The sequence below is a fragment of the Camelus bactrianus genome, chromosome 4 (genome assembly GCF_048773025.1).
Source record: "Camelus bactrianus isolate YW-2024 breed Bactrian camel chromosome 4, ASM4877302v1, whole genome shotgun sequence".
In the NCBI taxonomy this organism is placed as follows: Eukaryota; Metazoa; Chordata; class Mammalia; order Artiodactyla; family Camelidae; genus Camelus; species Camelus bactrianus.
The window spans coordinates 74950603-74973310 of NC_133542.1; the positions used below are offsets into that span (position 1 = coordinate 74950603).

The following is a 22708-nucleotide window of genomic DNA, read 5'->3' on the forward strand; positions in this document are numbered from 1 at the left end:
GGAGGGAAGGGGACCCACCAACCCTCAACACCCCCTCCTCCCATCACTTCCATTTCAAGGTGATCCCCAAGGACAGTACCTGGGGAGGGACAGACTCCCAGAGGGCAAGACAGCTGAGTGGGCAGGGGATAAATGACAATGGCCGGGCATGAACTCTGCTGCCAGGGTCTCCTCACCCTGAGGCAAGACCCGCCTCACTCACCCCTCAAAGACTCCCCAGGCAGGCACTAACCCTAGGTCCCCTCCTAGACAAGGAACACCGCACCCAGCTAACAAGCATCCAGGGATCCCGACACAGGTGCACAGGAGCATAACCAGTGCAAAGGAGACGCAAATTGGAGACCTCACACCTGGCAAGACTAACGAGCAGACAGATGACCAAGGAAACAGAGCACGTATCTTTACAGACCTACGTGGAGAGGAGCCCCTCCAGCAGCAGGGGGACTGCAGAATTCAGGTCAACTGGCCAGCAAAGACAACCACGGAGGCCATACAGATGTAAGGAACATTCGAGAGGCTGGGACCAGTGAACTAGAGGGAGGGGGGTCACTTGGGCACCAAAGAACATCAAAGTAATAACTGACAAAATCCAAAGACAAAGGAAAAACTTTTAAAGCAGCCAGAAGGACCACACAGGGTGGCACCTGTGTCTCCAGCTCCTCTCCACAAGGTGCAAGTATAAACCCCAAAATCACTCGAAGGAGAACCAAAGGAGAAGTCTGAAAGGTGGAAGAAGGCAAACCGGTTTGGGATCCCAGGACTGGAAGAGCACAGCAACAGGGTGCTTTACAACCTCCCACCCACCAGAAAGTGTCCCAGGTCTCGTGTTTTCTGAGCCCCTAGAAACAGAAGGCGAGCCAAGCAGGCTCATTCCTGACCCAGATGGACGAGGAGTCCCACCTACGACCCCAGGCCAGCCTGGCAGGACCAGCAGGGGACTGACAGGAAGCCCCACTAACAAACAGCCTAGACACCTACCTCAGCAAGCCCCCAGCCTGGAAGCTCCCTGTCCTGTGGGTGGAGAACCCCATCCACCCGGAGGCAGCACGCAATCCGACCCCAGGGAGATCCTCCTGCCTCCTAAAGCATCACCAGCAGGGACAGTGGGGGCCCCAGCGGCACCAGACACGCCAGGCACAACAAAATGGCACCACAAGGGCTCTCAACACTAGACTGTCATTGGAACCACATCCACAAGAGGAGGCCAGGATCTGCATGCTGAATCTAAACAGGGAGACTGCCTACTGCAATAAAAAATTTAAATAGTACCCAAAGTCTCCTAACATAACAGCCAAAATGACCAGAAAGCAATCGAAAATCACCCGTCATACCTGGAACCAAAAAAACCATGACTTTAATGAGAAAAGACAATCAACTGACACCAGCACCAAGATGAGTCAGATGTTGGAATTACCTGACAAAGGACTTTAAAACAAGTATCATAAAAATGACTCCACAAACAATTACATATTCTCTTGAAACAAATGAAAAATGAAAAAAAAAAATTCAGTAAAGAAGATACAAAAAGAATGAAATATAGAACTAAAAAATGTAGAGCAACAAATTTTAAAAGTCACTGGATGGCCTCAATAGTAAAATGGAGACGACAGAGGACAGTATCAGTGAACTTGAGGACAAGTAAACAGAATTTACCCAATCTGAACAGCAGATGGAAGATATACTGAAAAAATATATCAGGGACCTGTGGGAGAATGACAAAAGATCTAACATTTGTACGACTACAGCCCCTGGAAAAGAAAAAGTAAGTGGGGCTAAAACAGTATTTAAGGAAATAATGGTTGAAAGCTTCCCAAATATGGCAAAAGATATAAAACCACAGACTTCAAGAAACTGAGTGAACCCTAAAAGGACAAATCCAAAGAAATCCATGCTAAGACACATCATGATCAAGCTTCTGAACACTAAAGACAAAGAAAACGTTTTGGAGCAGCCAGAGAGAAACAACACTTCAGGGATAACGGAGCACGAACTTGACTGACGGTGAACTTCTCACCTGAGCCAGGGAGGCCAGAGGGAAGCAGCACCCATTTCTCAAGGGCTTGAGGAAGAGAACTACCAACCAGATTCCATACCTGGTGAGACTATCCTTAGGAATGAAGGAGAAATAAAGACTTTCTCAGGCAAAAGAAAACTGAAAACTAAAAAGAAAAAAATAGTCTCTGGCAAATCTTAGAAGGATGGCTAAAGAAAATTCTCCAAAAAGAAAGACAATGGTATTAAAAAAAAAAAAAAAAAAAAAGGAATCCTGGAGCATCAGGAAAAAATAATGTAAAGAAATGGGTAATGTATGTAAATATATATAAATAGACAAAAGACTATCCTTCTCCTCATGAGTTTTCTAAATTATATCTGATGACAAAACCTGCAACACCTTGAGTTACTCAAGTAGTACTTAAAAGCAGGGAGAGCAAAGAGACCTAAATGGAAAAACAGTCTTCACACCTCACTCAAAATAGTAAAACAATACCTGTCAAGTGTTTTAAGTCACATGTATATATCATAATACCCAGAGCAACCACTAAGATAACATACAAAGAAACATACCCAAAATGATACAAATAAATCACAGACGGAATCCTAAAAAATTGTCAAGTAATCCACAGGAAGGCAAAAAAAAAAAAAAAAAAAAAAAAAAAAAAGAAGGTAACAAGAAACAGAGAAAACAAAAACAAGTAATAAAATGTCAGGCATAAGCCATAACAAAGCAACAATTACATTAAATGTAAATACTTTAATACACCAAGTAAAAGGCAGACTGGCAGAATGGATTTAAAAAATGACACAACTATACCCTGTTTACAAAAACTCACTTCAAATTCAACAACTTAGGTTGAAAGTAAAGGGACAGAAAAGGCTACACCAGGCAAATACTGTTTTTATGTTTTAAAAAGGCAGGAGCAGCTATATTAATATCTGATAAAGTAGACAGAAAATTACTAGTGACAGATAGAGATGTTACAATAATAGCAAAAGAGTCAGTCCACCAAGAAGACCTCACAATCCTAAATGTGTATGCACCAAATCCAGAGCCTCAGAGCTTGTTTAAAAAAAAAAAAAGAAGAAAGACAGAGCTGAAAAGAGAAACAGACACTACAAGTACAGTTAGGGACCTCAACACCCCCTGTCACCTGACATGTGCAGAACACTCCCCCAGCAACAAGAGAAAGCACTTCTCTTCAAATGCCCACAGAACACTCACCACAACAGACCTTACCCCGGGCCACACAGCAAACCTTAACAAGCTCTAAAGAACAGAAATCATACACAATATGTTATTTTACCAAGATAGAATCATACTAGAAGTAACAAAAAGACAAAATAGGAAAATTTCAACAACTGGAAACCACGTTTCAAAATAATTCATGAATCAAGCAGGAAGGATCAAAGGAAATAAAGAAAAATACATAAAACTAAACAAAAATACAACATATCAACATATATGAGATGCAGCCAAGGCAATACCAAGAGGAAAATTTATACCACTAAATGCTTGTACTAGGAAAGAGGAGAGGTCTCAAATCAATGATCTAAGCCCCTACCTCAAGGCACTAGAAAAAGAGCAAAATAAACCCAGAGCAAGCAGAAGGGAGGGAGGAAGGTGGTTATAAAAAGGCAACAGAACAGGAGAGGTCTTTGCAGGCATGGAATGCCTAGTTACACAATGTCAGTACCCTAGTTGTGATATTATGTTATGATTGTGCAAGAAGTTACCATCTGGGAAGGGTGCCCAGGACTTCTCTGTGTGATATCTTACAACTGCACATTAGCATACAATTCTCAAAATAAAAGTTTTTTTAATTGGCCAATGATCTGAAAGGACACTTCACAGAAAAAAAGATCCAACTGGCCAATAAGCACATTAAAAAAAAATGCTCATCATCACCAGTTATCAGGGAAATGCAGACCAAAACCACGGCGAGATATCACAACCCATCCTCTTGACTGGCTAAAATTAAAAAGACTGACAACGCCATGTGCTGACAAGGACACAGAGCACTTTGCTGGTGAAAATAAAAAATGACACAGCCACTTTGGAAGACAACTGAGCAGTTAAATACACTTATATATGACCCAGTAATTCCATGCGCAGATATTTACCCAAGACAAATGAAAACGTACGCCCACACAAAGACTTGTAGATGAATGGTCACAGCAGCTTTATTCAGAGCAGACAAAACTCGAACCAATCCAAGTGTCCCTCAATGAGTGAATGAGTAAGTAAAATGTGGGCAGCCCAACAAGGAACACTGCTACCAGTGCTCAGCAAAAAAGACCTACACACATGGATGAGTCTCCGAAATACCACATTGAGTCAAGGAAGCCGGACAGAAATTACCTGGTGTAGGACTAGAGGCATATGAAACTCTAGAGACCAACCTGACCTACGCTGACAGGAGCAGATCAGTGAGCCTCGGGTGGGGGTGGGGGTGACTGGAGGGGGCGCAAGGGAACCCTTGGAGGTGATGAAAATGTCTTACCCTGATTGTGGTCCTGTCCACAGAGGCATCTACATTTGTTTAAACTCATCAAACTATACTTTAAAAAATGTATGCATTCTACTGTGTGTAAAGTATGCCTCACGAAAGCTGGTTTTCTCAAAGGTCCAAAACAAAGCTCTTCACTGTACACTCAACAGCAACCACTACCCTGCCCTACAGAGACCTCCCTGAAACCCAAGGTTTAACACATCTCCTCCCTCCTGAGAAAACTTCAGTGGCTCCCCAGCTCACACACAGCGAAATCCCAGCTTATCAGCTGTTCAAGGTGTTCCAAGATCCGACCCTCTGCATTCTTTCCAATATACGTTCATCTCCGCAGCACCTTAATTCACAGTTCAACACAACTAGAGCACCAGCCTCCCCTCAGTGTGAAGGAGGCCACACCCCTCCTCCCTGCCTTGCCCTGCCCCTTCCCTTACTCTTACCTAGTTCTCACCCACCAAAGTCACCGGCTCAGCTGTTAACCAGTCCATGTTCCCTCCCTCTCCCTCTCCTGCTCTGCAGGGCACCTGCTCCCCTCTCGGGCACTGTCTCCGTGACCCTGCATTGCAGGTCTGTGGTCATGGCCACAGCCAGTGCCACGTGAGCCCTGAGAAGCAAGCCCAGCGCACATCGGAACACTCAACTGAACTGGTACAAGTTTAATTTTGACTCCGTGAGTTTGAAGTAACTGGAAGACAGTGACTGATGGATTTATAAGTGAACTAGTTGGCATGAACAAGAAGATAGCGCCAGGCAAGGGTGCAGGAAATAAATCAGAAATAGAAAGAAAAACTCAGAGATGATCTCTCTCTGTGGCAACAAAGCCATGAAAGAAGAAAGTTCTATGGAATAGAGACTATAAATATTCCCGTCAGGAGTACCCCCAGCTGACATTCCTCCTTCCTGCCCACTTCCCACCCCCACCCACCAGTCAACCCAGTCTCCAGGACTCTGCTTTGCCAAGATCTGCTGGCTCAATCTACTTTCTCATTCCCACCACAGACAAACTAGGCAAGGCCTTGGCACTTCAGGCCAAAACGACATCAGCTATGCTATAGATTCAAGGTGTGCGTCCCCTAAAATTCACATACGGAAACCTAGCCCCCAAGGTGAAGGTATCAGGAGGTGGGGATTGGGGGAAGCGACTAGGTCATGAGGGTTCAGCCTCCATGAATGGGATGTGAGCCCATATAAGGAAGTCCCTCACCCCTTCTGCCCACGAGGGCACAGCAAGACGACAGCCGTCTACGAATCAGGAAGCGGGCCCTCACCAGACATTGAATCTACTGGCACCTCGGTCTTCAACTTCCAGGCTCCAGCACCGTAGAAATAAACGTCTGCTGTTCGTAAGCCACCCCGTCTACAGCATCTTGTTTCAGCAGCCGGAACGGACTAGGACAAGCTCCTGGATATTCCACTGACTACAGCTTCTACCCGCTCCAACCTGCTAGAAGAATCTGCCAGGCTGTCTCTCATCACATCACCCCCCTGTACAAAAACCTTCCCAGGCACATATCATGAAAGAAATCCCTAGCCAGCTTGGACAATCTGGCCCACACTATTTTCCAAACTAATCACCTACTATTTCGGTCCACAAATCCTCTGTCACAACAAGGTTAATCGACTCAGTGCCCACAAACACTTCTTCCTCTGCACGGAACTTGGCCAGATGCCGTCCCTCTACTCTTGGGGGGACTACCCCAAAACCAGCTACTCTCCCCACAAAGCCCCGCCACACACCCCTTCCACAGCGACCACTGCTCCCTGCAGTGTAGGCACTCTGGTCTCCATCTGCCCACCTGACAGCTCCACTTTCTACCTTAAGACAGCTCCCGTGCTAATGCCATGCTGCCATGTTTCAGTTCTTGCATTATTTCATTTTCCTTTGTCTAGGTCGATAGTTCACGTGGATTCTAAGCAACTAAAGAGACTGCATCATATAACTTTCCCCCTTGTATTTCCTGTAGTGCAGAACACAATTACACACACAACAGTTATGAGACTATGAATGTAATATTGGCTCCGTCCTGGTCACCTTCAGATTAGATGAAAAAAATGATAGCAATCTGAGTTTTTCAACAGTTCGACTAGGAAGTAAAAAAGGACACTGGTACATATAATGGTGACATAGCCACAAAAAAATCATTAGCAAGATGAAAACTCTAATTCAAAAAGATACATGCACCCCAGTGTACAGAGCAGCATTATTTACAATAGCCAAGTCATGGAAGCAACCTAATGTCCATCAACATGATCACATAAAGATGATGTCACATATATATACAATGGAATGAATAGTATTCAGCCATAAAAAAAGAATGAAATATTGCCATTTGCAGCAATGTGGACGGATCCAGAGATTATTATACTAAGTGAAGTAAGTCAGGCAGAGAAAGACAAATATTATACATCACTTACATGTGGAATCTAAAAAAATAACACATATAAACTTATTTACAAAACAGACTGACAGACATAGAAAACAAAATTATGGTTACCCAAGAGGAAGAGGGGGATAAATTAGGAGTATGAAGTTAACATATACACACTACTATGTATAAAATAGATAAACAACAAGGACCTACTGTATAGCACAGTGAGCTATATTCAATACCTTGTAATAACCTACACAAAAGAATCTGAAAAAGTATAAATGTATACCTGAATCACTTTGCTGTATACCAGAGACTAACACAATATTGTAAACAGACTATACTTCAATAAAAAATAAATAAATATAGTAAAAATAGCAGAAGAAGCCTCTGAGCTATTAGGAGGATAAATATAATACAAAGAAGAAAACACTTCAGGCTTCCTGGAAGATCACGTGCACAGATTTAACGCCCTAAAGCACAACAGTGGCCAAGCCTTTTGAGGGTCACTCAGATTTAAAGGATTGGGGCAGTTTGAACTTAAAGATGGATTTACCTTTTATTAAACTATATAATTAAAACTCTAATGAGACAAATTAACTAAAATTTATTAATATTAATTTGTGGTATCAGGACAGGAAAGAGAACACGCACCAACTGGTGCATCTTTAAAAATACAAACCCATCCAGGCATGGCCTCCCGGACAAAATGATAAAGCACATCTTTCTATTCCACCTGTTTCAAAGGTGCTTCTAACTCTTTTATCCACCTGACCAGTATTTGAGCACTGACTCTGACCTGCAGACATGGCATGAAATGAGACAACCTGGGTCAGTAACCCCTGACCTCGGACACCAGGCGGTTCTCAGCCCGCCCACGCAGAGGGAAGGTGATGCTACAAAACCAGCCAGCAACCTGACCCCACGGTCTCCAGCACCGCTGAGCAGGTGCACCTAGGTTTTCTGTAACCTCCCAGCTCAGCAGCACCCAATTCCTTTGCTAAGAACAGAAGACTACTAAAATATAAAACCTAAACTCAAAAATCAATACCCTGAGTGAATCATCATGTTAAAAAAAACTCTACATGTTTCTGAATGAGGGCTTCCCCGCTGAGACTCGGCAACTGTCCTCCCAGAGCTCAGGGATGAGGGCCTGGCAGGCCTTCACTTCCAGTCCCGAGGCCTGGAGAGGAGCTCTGAGCACGCGTTTCATCTTAACCAGAGGTCACGACAGCACAGGTAGGTGGTGGCCCCCGGAGCTGACAAAGAAGGGTTTCTGCTCCTAATACCGACAAAGCAAACAGAGTCCAAGCTGCTCTTGCGGTCTGTGCAAGAGACAGCTGGCAGCCGCTGTGCCCACAGACACCCTGTCAGTGGCTGCACAGGGCAAACCATCCACACGTAGAACTCCTGTCCCACAGCACGGTTTCCAAATCAGCAGTTTAACTGACGAGAGGGCAAGAGGACAAGAGTGTCGACCCCTTACTAGCAGTTGGCTCCAACTGTGGCCTCTCTCCGTTCCAGTCTGTGGCTGGTGACAAGAGAAGGTTGACCCTGGATGCTCCCACGGTTGGGCCTGGTTCAGGGCAGCTGACCAGGCTGTGAGTTGCAACTTGGTTTCCAGGGCTCCTCAGAGGGCGAAATCACCCCCACTGAGCGACACAGCAACACACTAGCAAAGGGCTGAGTGCCTTCTAGTACTTTCAAAATTGTCCTTGGGCGATAACAAAAGCTATTACCGAAACCAAGGCCTAAATACTTTTAAGGTTCCTAAGTTCAGGGAGTAAAAGCAAGAGCCAGGCCAGGAATGTAGTAGCCCCAGTCCAGTGCTCTATTCTGTAAAATAAATAGTATCAAGTCACTCCCTTAAACTTAACCAATTTATTATAACTTTCACCCCAATGGACGTAACAAAAATATTCCAGTGAAACAGGTTCTCCTCCTTCTTACAGACACTTTTAAGTGAATAACTTTCAACCTATCCAATATATTATTTCTAAAGAGATAATTAAAGCACTGTCGATGAAACAAGAGTTACCCCAAAACAGGAGGAGAAGAATCTAAAAATAAAAGCACAAGCCAGCCCACAGTTCTTGGCTGTGACACCAGAGATGAAGAAAACTGGAGAAGACGTTTCTGCACAACCAGACGCCACCTCAAGGCCTGGCCAAGGGCGAGCGCTCCTGAGCCTCCCCCCGTTACTACAAATGGCAGACGGTGACCCCGGGGACACCGAGAGTCCCAAAAGGCAAACGCAAAACAAGGTGGCCTCAGAGCACCTTGCTCCAGAGTGTCTGCATGCTTTCAATTCCTATACAAACGGAAAGACTGTTTGTTCGGCTTCATCTGGCTACTTGATGAGCAATTGTACAACAAGTAAAGATTCGAGCCCCTGTCACCATCACCCCCCCCGCCGCCCCTCCCGTAAAAGCTGACTGGCAAGGAAATGCAGGCTAAAAGAACCAGCTCTCCTTAACTGCAAGCTAAGCTGGAGAGACACATGGAGATGTCCAAAAGATGGTGGAAATAACAGACCCCCAGATCAGGAAAAGAGTTTTGGGGAGAAAGATCTACACTACCCTACCAAAATCCCTTCCCCACCCTGCCTCCTCAAAGCCAAGCCCCGACGCTGGGTAAGTGGCGAAGCTCCCACTCAGGCTGAGCACCCCCCCATGCCAACTACACCCATTAAATCACTTCGGCTGAGCCAAGCTGAGTCTTCTTGGTCATCTGAATTGGGGGTCACCCAAATTTGTCAATTTAAAGAGCAATTCTCAAAAAGAAAAAAGATACATGTTTGCCTTCCTGAAGCAAGGTATAGAATGGAAAATCATTCTCATTTAGCAAAACTTAGTGAAGAGCAGACCTCCTACAGCCAGCAGTTGACGAGCTCCCCGCAGCCCAGGGATGCTGGTGACATGTAGCCCAGCCTCGGAGCCCCAGGCGCCCCAGGCTCCTTCAGCTCCTGCTCTATAACCACACGCCTTTCATATTTCAAAACTTCAAAGTTAATTTTAATATCAGCTTTTGAACTAATTATCTGAAGAATCATCAAGTATTAAAGAGTGATTTGGTACTGGAAATAAAACTAGATTCACCCAACACTGACCCTGAGAAAGACACATTTTTTTCAATGTATTTGTTTGTTTGTCTTTTGGGGGAGAAGGTAATTAAGTTTTCACTTACTCATTTATTTTTAAAGGAGGTGCTGGGGACTGAACCCAGGACCTCATGCATGCTAGGCACGCACTCTACCACTGAGACATTTATTGCCAGATAGCTAACAAATCCCACGCTGAATGCCAAAGCTAAAGGCAAGGAGATAAAAACGAATTCACTCTGCTTAAGAAACTGGAAAGCAAATGACGAGAGGGCTTTTTAAAGGTATTTGTGTCTCTGTAGCTTTCATTACCAGAATCTTGCCACCTCCATATGTAAAATCTTAAAAATACAAACAGGAACGAATCTTTGCACATGCGCCACAAGAGCCAAGCCCAAGAATGCACAGTGTTTCCGAGCAGAGACCCACAACCCAGCCAGTGCCCATGAGCAGTGAACAGGCTCCCGATGAAATACTACACAGTGGTAGAAAAGCAAGGAGAGGAAGCTAAGAAGAACCTAAGACCGTGATGTGAATAAAGCAGTCACTCTGACAGGAGCAAAAATGCGGAAAAGTAAATAATACAGCTTAGTGATGCAAATGTAAATGGTGAAATATAAAGAAAAGCAAACCAACAGCCAACACAAGACACGAGGTGGGCGTAACAGGAGGCCACGGCATTGGACAGCCGCACATTGCTCTGCAAAGCTCCACGGTCACGTCCTTTTCCTTAAACTGACCACTAGATACCTGAATGGTCACTCTGGTTACTAATTACACCTTACTCGAAAACTTTACATATGCTTTTTATCAATTTCGTATTTTCCCCAAAGCAGTGTTTCTCCATCATACCATACGGACACTGAACGAAGTTCAGCGCAACCATAAAAAAGAACTGCAAAACCGAAAACTACAAAATGAAGGGGAAAATGCTCCTTGTACGCTACAAAACCAACTTAAAATAAGGCACTGCATTTAATCCCTGTGACTTGCAGAGCGTGTCTGTCCTCATGACTGAGTCCACCTACCGCACAGGCCACTCCAACTGGTGAGATCCAGTCTCAGGGAAACGCCTGCTCAGCGAGTTTTTCAAAACTGGTCAACCCAACTCTTTTCTGAACGGGTTACCTCTCCACTTCAGTCTCAATCTAGAAACACGAGTGTTTTCGCCAGAACAAAGGTAATTTTTTTAAAATGCTTCAAATTAAAAGAAAGCAGAGTAAGAGCACTCAATCTTGTAGCTGAAACAAAGCACCTGAAGTTAATAAAGAAAACCTTTAGAGCCCAGCAATTAGGAGAGTCACTGGGTCTGCAAAATTCCGAGAGCTGGAAATAGGAGCGTCTTAATCCACTAAGCATATTACGGCCTAACAAACTGGACTCAGTAACAAGGTTACCCAGTTCTTCAAAACAGGAATTAACCGAAGGCAGGGATTCTGAGCAAGCACTGCCCATTCAAAGCATGGTCTCGTTAGGGAAAGCCCAACACCTGACACTCGGTCAGAACCAAGACAGGCCCCGGTCAAGCGTTCCTGGGCTGGACTCACGCCCGACCCGCACGGACAGGAGAGGCTCCGCCAGGAGCGCCGACCCCTCGCTGCACCTGCAGGACCAGGCGCCCCCGGACGCCGGAACACCGGACCGACCCGCGACCCCGCGAACCGCGGCCCGCACGCTGCGGGCGGTCACCGCACAAAGGCCCGGCCCTCGCCGCCCCTCCCCTGGCGCCCCCGGCCCACCTATGCCGTAGGCCTTGGCGCAGATCCACTGCAGGTTGGCGGCGATCTTGGCCCGCGCCGGGTCGTAGCGGTCCAGCGGCACGATGTCCACGGCGCCGTCGGGCGCGGCCTCCATCCTCCTCCAGCCCTCCCCGGCCGGGCAGCCGCCCGCGTCCACCATCTGCACACAAAAGGGTGCTGTAGCGCGGGCGGCGCCGGGCCGCGGCCGCAACAAAGGCGCCGCGCCCCTCGCCGCGCCCGGGACCCGCGTGGGGCCGCTGGGCACCGACCGCCCGCGCCCCCCGCTGCCCGCGCCCCGCGCCCGCGCAACCGCCCGGCCTCACCTCAGAGCCGCCGCCGTCGCCGCCGCCGCGGGTGCTGCTGCTGCATACTGCGCGGCCGAGCCGGGGCCCGCGGGCCGAGGGCTGCGAGCCGGGGGGCGCGGGCCGGGGCCTCAGGCACGGGCGGGGGGCGCGTGCGCGGATCCGGGGGCGGCGGCGGTGGCTGAGGAGGCGGCCAACCGGCGGGAGCGCGCGCACCGCCGAAGCCGGCGCAGGCGCAGTGGGTGCGGCCACAGGCCCGCGCCCTCCCCGCCCCTTCCCGCAGGCGCAGTGGGGTCCGGCCCGCGCTCGCCCCGCCCCTTCCCGCAGGCGCAATGGGCACCACCCAAGGCCCCGCCCCCTTCCGCGGGCACGGGCGCGGGGTCGCGCGGCGCGGGCGGCGTGGGCGGACAGGCCCTGGCGGGTCCCGCAGCATCTCTTTGTCTGGGCGGCGCCTCCCTCTCCCTGGCACTGGGTCGTCTGGACCACCGGCGCTCAGCCGCCGCCCGACGAGGGCCGAGTCCTTCGCGGAGCCCCCTGTGCGTGCCGACTGCAACCTCGGGAAGCGCTCGGAGCCGGCGACCCCACACCCCGGAGCAGCCCGGGGGTTCACCCTCCCCGAGCAACGCCAGGAGCCCGGGGACGCCTCCGTCCACATTGGTCCTCGGTGCCTAGGACTTCCCCCCAACCCAAAGTAGCCTGGGGGGGGGTGGGTCCCACCGTATTGGGGCCCGGAGCGCGGGGACCCCACCCAGAAAGCAACCTCTGGAGTACCCTTTTACCCCCAACCCAGCGCAGCACTGGTGGCCAGGGAAACCCCTTCCTCCTGCAGCATGTAGAGCCTCAGGGACCCCCAGAGCCTGCCAGAGACACTTGTGACCAGGAGTGCGCCAAGTGGGCACATGGTCTCCAGGGAAGGTGGGTATTGGACACCTGAGACAAAATGAAGCGTCCTCACCCGCCTCCCCGCCGACCCCGTGCAACCGTAGGGACAGTCCTTAGGCACATCCCCCAAAAAGGGGATGGCTTCGTCCTAAGTCGGCATCAGAGAGCCCTTATTGGGCTTATAATTCTAGTAACACTGTGTAACCTCGTGTCTAAGTGATGTTTATGTGAGGACCTCACAGACAAACTAAGAAAGGACTACAACTGTGCCAAACGCAGGGGTCAAGGAACCCAAGGCCTGGAGAACGGCAAGAAGAAACGGCCCTTCCTATGACTAAGGTGCCCTGGGGGTGAGGGCAAGAGGGCTTCCAGCCTCCAGGGGTTTATAAAGTGCCACCCACCTCCACTTCACCCAGCATCCTTAAGCTGGAAAGAAGATGCAGGTTATCAAGTGATGTAAACTCAGACGACCCAGCCGGTCATCCACAAACACTTCCTGGTGTGCAAGCATGGGCCTTACTCTGGCTCACAGCAGAGAACAGAACACAAATCCCTGCCCACCCCACCACCCCAGGGGGCTGAGATCTAGTAAACAGAGAATGTGACTGCAGGAGTAGGAGGTAAGGCAGTGAGCAGCACCATGGAAAGGTAGACGGGTCTGAGGCAGACAGGGAAGGAAAACTAAGGGGACATTGAGCTGAGGGCTGCAGGAGCACAGCTGGGTTCTGGGCAGGGGGTACAGCAGGCACAGAGACCCTGAGACAGGAGTGCCTGATATTTAAGAAGCCAGGAGGCTGCCCAGTCCAGAACCCAGGATGCAGAGACACTGGTAGGAAAGGGCGTGGGGGATGGAGAGGTGGTGGCAGATGGTGCACAGTAAGAACCTTGACCTGTTCTGTGAGTGAGACAGGAAGCAATAGAAGGACTTTCAAGCACAGGGAGGAAGGATGTGACTGACCCTATAGAGGGGTCACATGGGTTCCTGGGTGAAGAATAGGTGTAGGAAGGAAGCAGAAAGACCATTCCCTGATGGGTGTGTGGAGGAGTGTAAGGTGTGGAGATCAGGAGAAAGAGAAGGGGTGGGGGGGCCACTGACCCTTGTTTGACCTTGTTTCCTACAACCTTGCTGAACCTATTCATTACTTCTTTTTATTTTTTCAAACTTCTTATTTTTTGGAGGATTCCTTAGGATTTTCTATGATATGAGATCAGGACATCTGTGAATAGAGAGAGCTGTACCTCTTCCTTTTCAGTCTGGATGTCTTTTATTTCTTCTCACCTCATTCCCTAGCCAGAACCTCCAGCACAACGTTGAATAGAAGTAACAGAGCAGATATTCTTGTCTTGTTTCTGCTCTTAGGAGAAAAACATGCAGTCTTTCACTACGGAGTATGTACGATATTAACTGTGGTTTTTTTGTTTTTTTTAAATCAGGTTGAGGAAGTCTCCTATTCCTATTTTCTTGAGTGTTTTTATCACAAAAGGGTGTCAGATTTAAGCAAATGCTTTTTGTGTGTGTAACCATTGAGACGATCATGTGTGGTATTTTTAGTCATTCTGTTAATGTAGTACACTACATTGATTTTTTTCAGTTATTGAACCAACCTTGCATTCCTGGATAAATCCCTCTAGGTATTAGCATATTATTTTTTTTTCGAGTTTGGCAAATCTTTTTTTTTTTTTTTTTAGAGCTTTACTAAAATACAATAAATAACATCTAACATTGTCTAAGTTTAAGGTGTACAATGTGGTAATTTGCTCTAAAAGTATATATTGTGAAATGATTACCACAATAAGGTTAAACACATCCATCACTTCATCTAGTGTGCGGGTGTGGGTGTGGTGAGAACATTTAAGATTTGCCCTCCTAAGACCTTTCAGGTATACAATAAGTATTGTCAACTATAGTTAGCATGCTGTACGTTACATCCCCAGAATATATTCACCTTATGAGTTTCTGTCTTTTGATCAAAATCTCCCCCATTTCCCCCACTCTCCCAGCTCCAGCCAACCACCAATCAACTCTTTGTCTCTATGAGTTTGTTTTTTTAGATCCCACATATAAGTGAGTTCATACAGTATTTGTCTTTCTCTGTCTGGTTTATTTCATTTAGCATAATTCCCCCACAGTTCATCAAAGTTGTCATATGTGGCAGGGTTTCCTTCATTTTAAAGACTATACTAATATGTTTCATTATATATACATTTCCTCTGTTCATCCACTGAGGGACCCTTATGTGGTTTCCATGCCTTAGCTATTGTGAATAATGCTGCAGTAAACACAGGGGTACAGATACCTCTTTGAGATAGTGGTTCCATGTCCTTCAGATATCTATTCAAAAGTGGGACTGCTGGATCATATGGTAGTTCTATTTTTAATTTTTTAAAGACACTTCATACTGTTCTCCATAGAGGTTGTACCAATTTCCATTCCTTCCAGAGTGCACAAGGATTCCCTTCTCCACATCCTCACCAAAACTTGTCATCTTTTATCTTTTTGATGACAGCCATTCTCACCAGTGTGAGGTGGTATCTCCTTGGTTTTGATTTGCATTTCCCTGATGAGTACTGATGTTGAGCACCTTTTACTGTACACATTGGCCCTTTGTATGCCTTCTTTGGAAAAATCTGTCCAGATGCTTTTCCCATTTTTAAATTGGATTATTTGGTTTTGGCTGTTGAATTCTATGAGTTTCTTATATATTTTGGATATTAACCCTTTAGCAGAAATATTGCAAATATTTTCTCCCACTCCAGCAGTTGCCTTCTCATTTTGTTGTTTCTTTTGCTGTGCTGAAGCTTTTTAGTTTGATCTAGTCCCATTTGTTTATTTTTGCTTTTGTTTTCTGCTTTTGGTGTCATATCCAGAAAAATCATTGCGAAGACCCACATCAAGAATCTTCTCCCTTATGCTTTCATCTATGAATTTCATGGTTTGGGATTCTTACATTTAAGTCTTTAGCCTGTTTTGAGTTAATTTTTGTGAGTGGTGTAAGATAAGGGTCCATGTTTTGCATGTGAATATCCACTTCTCCCACCACCATTGATTGAAGAGACTGTCATTTCCCTGAGTATTAGTTGGCCATCTGTGTGTGAGGTGGGCATATTTTGGGGCTCTCAATTCGTTTCCCTTGGTCTGTGTGTCTGTTTTTATGCCAGTACCATACTGTTTTGATTGTTCAAGCTTTGGAATACAGTTTGAAATCAGGAAGTGTGATGACAGCTTTGTTCTTCTATCTCAAGATTGCTTTGGCTATTTGCGGTCTTTTATGGTTCCATATAAATTTTAGGATTTTTTTTCTCTTTCTGAGAAAAATGTCATTGGAATTTTGACAGGGGTTGCATTGAATCTATAGATGGCTCTGAGTAGGATGGACATTTTAACAGTATGAATTCTTCTTATCCATGATCACAAGCTATCTTTTCATTTATTTGTGTCATCTTCAATTTCTGTCATCAATCAATGTTTTATAGTTTTCAGTGTACACATTTTTAACTGCCTTAGTTAAATTTATTCCTAAGTATTTTGTTGGTTTTGGTGCTATTGTAAATGGGATTGATTTCCTCATTTCCTTTTCAGATAGTTCGCTGTTACCGAAATGCAACTACTTTTTGAATGTTGATTTTGTATCCTGCAGCTTTACTGAATTTGTTTATTATTTTTAACAGTTTTTTAGTGGAGTCATTAGAGTTTTCTATATATGAGGTCTTGGCATGTGCAAACAGAGAGTTTTACTTCTTTCTTTCTAATTTGTATGCCTTTATTTCTATTTCTTGCCTAATGGTTCTGGCTAGGACTTCCAGGACTATGCTGAATAAGATTGTTGAGAGTGGGCACCTTTGTCTTGTTTCTGATCTTGAGAGAAAAGCTTTCAACCTTTCATCGCTGAGTCTGTTAGCTATGATCATCATATGTACACTTTATGATGTTGAGATACATTCCTTGCATATGCAATTTGTAGGGAGTTTCTAACATGAAAGGATGTTGAATTTTGTCAGATGCTTTTTCTGCATCTGTTGAGATAATCGTGTGATTTTTATCTTTCATTCTATTAATGTGGTGTATCACATTGATTTACATATGTGAACCATCCTTGCATCCCAGCGACGAATCCCACTTGATTATGATGTACGATCCTTCAATATGCCATTGAATTCAGTTTGTCAGCCTTTTGTTGAGAATTTTTGCATCTATACTCTTTAATGATATTGGCCTGTAGCTTTATTTTCTTATAGTGTCCTTATTTGGCTTTGTTATTGGGGTGATGCTGACCTTGTAAAAGGAGTTTTGGAGTACTCACCGCTCTAAAAATTTTTTGATGAATTTGAAAAGGGTTGGCATTAATTCTTCTTTAAATATCTAGTAGAACTCACCAGTGAAACCTTCTGGTCCTGGGCTTTTCTTGGTTGGAAGATTTTTAATGTTTCTTTCAATCTCTTTAGTCATTATTGGTCTTTTTAGGTTTTCTGTTTCTTCATGATTCAGTCTTGGTACGAATTTATTCATTTTTTCTAGGCTATAGACTATCCAGTTTGTTGTTTGTTGGAGTATTACTATCTATAGTAGTCTCTTATACTCCTTTGTATTTCTCTGGTATATGTTGTAATATCTCTTCTTTTATTTACACTCTTGTTGATTTGAGGCCTCTCTTTCCTTGGTTGGTCTAGCAAAACTTGTCAATTTTGTTTATTTTCAAAAAACCAACCCCTGGCTTTGTTGATTTTTTTCCTGCTTTCTTTTTTTCTAGTCTCTATTTCATTTATTTCTGCTCTAATCTTTACTACTTCCTTTCTTCTGCTAATTTTGGGCTTACTTTGTTCTTCTTTTTCTATTTTCTTGAAGTGGAAAGTTAGGATGCTTATAACTTAGGAAGCTCGCGTATGACTCTCCCACAATATAAAAAATGTTTTGATAGTAACATCTCAGGACAGTTGACTTCCACGTTCATCTTACTGTATGGACCAGAAGGGGTTATCTGAGATGGAGTCTGTGGGCTTCACTAGATCACCCACAGGGTCCGTGGCGCAGGAATGATTAGTGGTGGGTCTGCTGCAGCCGGTGGGGAACAGGGAGCCTGGAGAGGCGTCTCAGCCTCAGAGCCGCAGGGTACCACACGCCATGTACACACCTGCTCAGAGCAGCTGTGTTCATAGTAGCTGACAGGCAGAAACAGCCCAGATGCCCCTCAATGGGTGCTTGGATGAATAAAATGAGGTGTAGCATGCAATGGAATATTATTCAGCCTTAAAAAGGAAGCCCCGACAGACACTACCATACAGACCTCCCCTGCCCTGGGACCGTGAGTGGGTGTGGTGTTTATTTTGGGGGTGGTGAAAATGTTCTGGAACTAGATGGTGGTGATGTTCCCCCAGCTCTGGGATATGCTCTAATCCACTGAACTGTACACTTTGAAAGAGTGAGTCTTAAGATGTGGGAATTAGCTCTCAGTAGAAAAATTATTTGAAAACAGGCAAGACTGACCTTGGTGTCAGTCAGGGAGGGGAAGTGGCTGGGGGTACTCGAGGGACTTCCAGGGACAACCGTGTCCTGTGTCATGGCCTGGATGGCAGGCACCCAGCTGCGCTCACTCTGGGATGACCCAGTGATGTCTGTATGTAGGTTAGTATTTCAGTCAAAAATTTAGAAGTCAAAAATGCCGCCACAGACCGATTCTGTCTTCACTGTAACGCACTTGAGGTCAGAGGTGCAGTTTTTTCCCATGCTTTTTTTTTCCCATGCTTTTTTTTTTTTTTTTTGCAGTTTTGCTTTTTGTTTCCTGACACCCCTCCCAAACCAGGGTGGACCCCCAAGTTTGTTCCTGGGACACTTGGGACTTTCACAAACTTTGCCTCTCATTGCTGGTTCTCTGTCTCTTTCTCCCGGGGCGGGGGCTCAAGGGTGGGGGCAGTTCTGTCCTACTGGGCCCGCTGCCTACCCAGCACTGGGACGATGGATGACTTGGGTAAAAGGAGGCCACGGTCCTTCAGCTCAGTGCACACGTGTGCCGTGTGCCACTTCCTGGATGTTAGTTTCACCTCAATAAAAAGGGGAAGAGGAACGGAATTTTAAATATCCTTAAATGTTAAGAAAATCATCTCCTCAACACAAGCCTAAAACATGAAACAAAAATGAGAAAATTAACACCAGCACTAGAGCCCAGCCAGTCCGCGGGGTGGCCGGGAGACCCGGAGCCCTGCGAGAAGGGCGCCAATGGACTTGGCCCCGGGTCCCGGGGGGCCGATCCAGGCCGGTGTTCAGGCTCCTGCTTCCAAAGAGGCAGAATTTGGACTTTGGAGCTGCTGCGGAGGACATCCTATCTCACCCGGAGTCTGTAACTCACCGGAAAACGGCTTCGGCAGAAAGAATCGCCCTTGCTCCTGGGAACAGAGGGAGTAGCAGCCCATCCCCCATAGAATCCTCCGCGCTGCAGTGACAGCGCATGCGCATTGTCCTATTGTCTAAACATAAGATGCAATGAAAGCTGATTGACTGGGAGGAAAATTATAGATCAAGTCACGTGCCCAGCTGCAGCTGGTCCCCACAGCCCATGAGGACACTTGGGCCAGAGGAGGTCCCGCCCCCCACCCCCCACCCCCCCTCGAGCTGGGCGCTGTAACAGTGGTGGCTACAGGGCCATCAGAGACCCCCTCCGTCCCCTCTGGACAAATGTAATGATGTAATTAAATATCGAAAACCGTTCCCACTCCCATCCCGAGATGCGGTGACAGGTGCAGGGAAGTCCTGCTGACGCAGGCAGAATGCATCTGGAATGTTCTCAGCTGGATACAATGGGGGCCTCCAAGGGGGAACCCCCTTGTCTGCCCATGTGATGGACGCCACCTGCACTGGGACCCTTCTGACAGAGAGACCTGGACTCGTTTGCACCTGAGCCCCTGACACTCCCATAGAAGGCATGTGTACAGCACTTGGGGCTTCCTGGCCCAGGCTGGTGACAGCACCCTGTACCTGAGCAGCTGAGGGCCAGTGGAGCTGGGAGAGGTCAGGAGGAGAGAATGGGGTGCTCCCTGTGGGCACAAGCTCCCCTGGGTCTCGGGAGACCCCATGAGGACCCATGCATACCCTGCTTCTCAGGGATGCGGCAAGGACAGGGTCCTGGGCAGACTGCCTGCAGTAGGTCTGGACCCCAGGGAGGTGGCTGGACACTTTGTCAAGGAGCAGCAGGGAGAGCAGACTGGACATCAGTTTGGATGGGGGCCATGCACCAGCAAAGGAGTCAGAACCGGGGAGGCAGATGTGCCACCAGAGCTCCCAGACCAGGACGCCCAGGGAAGGGTGGCTTGGAGGTGGCCTGCCCCTCCTGTCTCCATCAAACACCCACACGATGCCCCCACCCAATTAATGAAAATGGGACAGACCCAGCAGTCGTGCTCCCTGCTATTTACCCAGATGAGCTGAACACTTCCATCCACACAAACCAGCACATGGACGTTCATAGCAGCTTCATTCGTAATTGACAAGACTTGGAAGCACCCAGATGTCCTTCAGCGGGTGAATGAATGAACAATGGAATATTATTCAGCACTGAAAAGCAATAAGCCATCAAGCCATGAAAAGACACAAATGTGTGTGACCACGTGACAGAAGCCCACGTGAAAAGGCTGCACTCTATGTGATTCCAGCTCTATGACGTTCCAGAAAAGGCAAAACTGTGGAGATGGTAAAAAATCAATGGTGGCCAGGAAGAGGGAGGGAGGGATGAACAGGTGGAGCACGGAGGATTTTTAGGGCAGTGAAACTACTTTGTGTATTACAACGGTGGGTGCGTGTCCTCATGCATCTGACCAAACCCATGGAATATACACCACTACATACACCACCCTACAGCAGAGTGAATGGGAATGCAAACTGTAGGCTTTAGTCAGTAACAGTGTATCAAGATGTGTTCTATTGTAACCAATGCCCCACATTAAGGAGAAATGCTAATAAGAGGGGAAGCTGGTTTGGGGGAGGACGTGGGAACTCTCTGTACTTTCTACTCAATTTTCTGTGAACCGGAAACTACTCTAAAAAATAAAATCTATTAATTAAAACAACAAAGCAAAACCAGGGCCCAGCTATGCAGCTACAGTTTCAAGACCAGGCCCCAGCCCCAGTCAAGCCTTTGGGAGCTCCACTGCTCCCAGGAGAACCCACTGAGCCAGGTCTACCCGCCCCTCTGGTCCAGCCCCCAGGGGACTGGGTCCTATCCCCACCTCCTGCTGGCCCAGAGCATGCTGTTCCCTGCCCAGACACCATTCCATGTGCTGTTCCCTCTCCAGCCGACGGCCTAGGTCCCACAGGCCACCTGCCCCAGTGCTTCACTACCAGACCTTCTGTCAAACGCTCATGAGAACCTCTGGGGAGGCCTGGTGGGACGGCCCGTTCACCATGGCCAGTGGGCAGCTGGGCACAAACTAGCACTGCAGGCGGACCCTCAGATGGCAGCAGGAGAGGGGGCACAACCCGGCGTGGGGAGGCCCGGCAATGCGGCTCCCACCCCTGTGGTAACTGGACCTGACGATCCCACAGCTAACCAACCACTGGGAGAACCTGGGGGCAGTGACAACGTGGCTCTCCGTTAGTGCCAGGGGCCTGACCGTTCCTAACTTGGACACCCACTAAGCACCACGCACCCGAAGTTCAGCCTAAAATGCTGGCTTCCCGGCCCTCCCATCGTCGCCACTCCCCCAGGGAGAAATGCTAATTCAATTTAAGCTTAATTAATTGAATTAATTAATTAAAATGTAATATGCCCCTTGTGAGAGCGACTAGGAGAGTCTGTCGGGGCGGGCTGGGCTGTGAAGGACCACAACCACCGTTACATGCTGCCTCCCTGCACCTCCGTCTGCCTTCTTCTGGAATAGCCCTGTCCCCAACACTCTGGCCCCTCGGGCCCTCTTTCTGCAGCCTACTCTTTGCTGTCTCCTTGCCCACCTCCAGCTCCTGGGGACAGGTGCACTCAGGACACACTCCAGGCTTCCACACGTGCCTGAGCTCCTCTCTTGACACCCCCCGGGCTGCCCCGTCCTTTCGCTACGCTGACCTTCCCGTCCTGCACCAGCATCAGGCTCCTAGCAACCGGGCCACGATGTGAGTGGTCGTGGCTTCCTCACGGGTCAGCAGATTGTGGACCATGGAGCCCCCACGCTGGCCCAGGGTCCCAGCCCTCGTGGCAGGACAGGGCAGCGGGGATACCTCAGAGTGGCCTGCAGCCTGTGCATCAAATCCCCAGCACCCCAAGCCCAACACTGGGGTCTCCTGGTCCTGAGGCCCACGGTCAGGGCCAGGACTTTCTGGAATGCTGGCTTTTGGCCGCACCCTCTCCCCATGACCCCTAAGTCATTGCACAAGGGACTTGGGCAGAACTGCTTGCCACGTGTCCTGTGGAGCCTTCTGAGCTTTGGGGGCACAATGTCCTGAGAAGGACGATTCCTCAGGCACTCTGGGACCACACCTGTTGACCCGAGCAGATGCTCACCTCTTCTTAGGGGCCCACGATGGCCCTAAAATAGCCCCTCAGTTCCCGAAGGGACAGAGTGTGCAGGGAGGGCCACTCTGGAGGACAATCCGACGTCCGCTGGGCCCCGAGCCCCCACCTCCCCCCCTGCCACTTTGGAGGGAGGGCAGACAGCACTGAGGAGGCCACAGGAAGGAGATCTGGGTCTGAGCAGGGCACCAATGAGCAGCCCCAAGTTCCTGGCCCAGGCAAAGGATGGAAATTCTGGGGCACATCCTCGTGGTGGGAGCTGTCCAGCTTCTGCCCAGGGTGGGTGGCAGAGGCCTCCTGGGGGGACAGTCCCCACTGCAGCC

The 22708-nt window shown here is 47.8% G+C and overlaps 1 protein-coding gene across 4 annotated transcripts in view; it reads right to left on the reverse strand.

The window, feature by feature from the left end:
- CAMSAP1 (calmodulin regulated spectrin associated protein 1) overlaps window positions 1-12238 on the reverse strand; it is a 52416-nt gene extending 40178 nt beyond the window's left edge. For all 4 annotated transcript variants that reach the window (XM_074362496.1, XM_074362495.1, XM_074362497.1 and 1 more), the window contains exons 1-2: window positions 12037-12238; window positions 11714-11873 (exon numbers count right to left, since the gene is read on the reverse strand). In XM_074362496.1, the coding sequence (XP_074218597.1) occupies window positions 11714-11873 (160 nt within the window). In that variant the 5' untranslated portion in view covers window positions 12037-12238. The remainder of the gene's footprint in view (window positions 1-11713; window positions 11874-12036) is intronic.
- Window positions 12239-22708: the final 10470 nt, after the last annotated feature.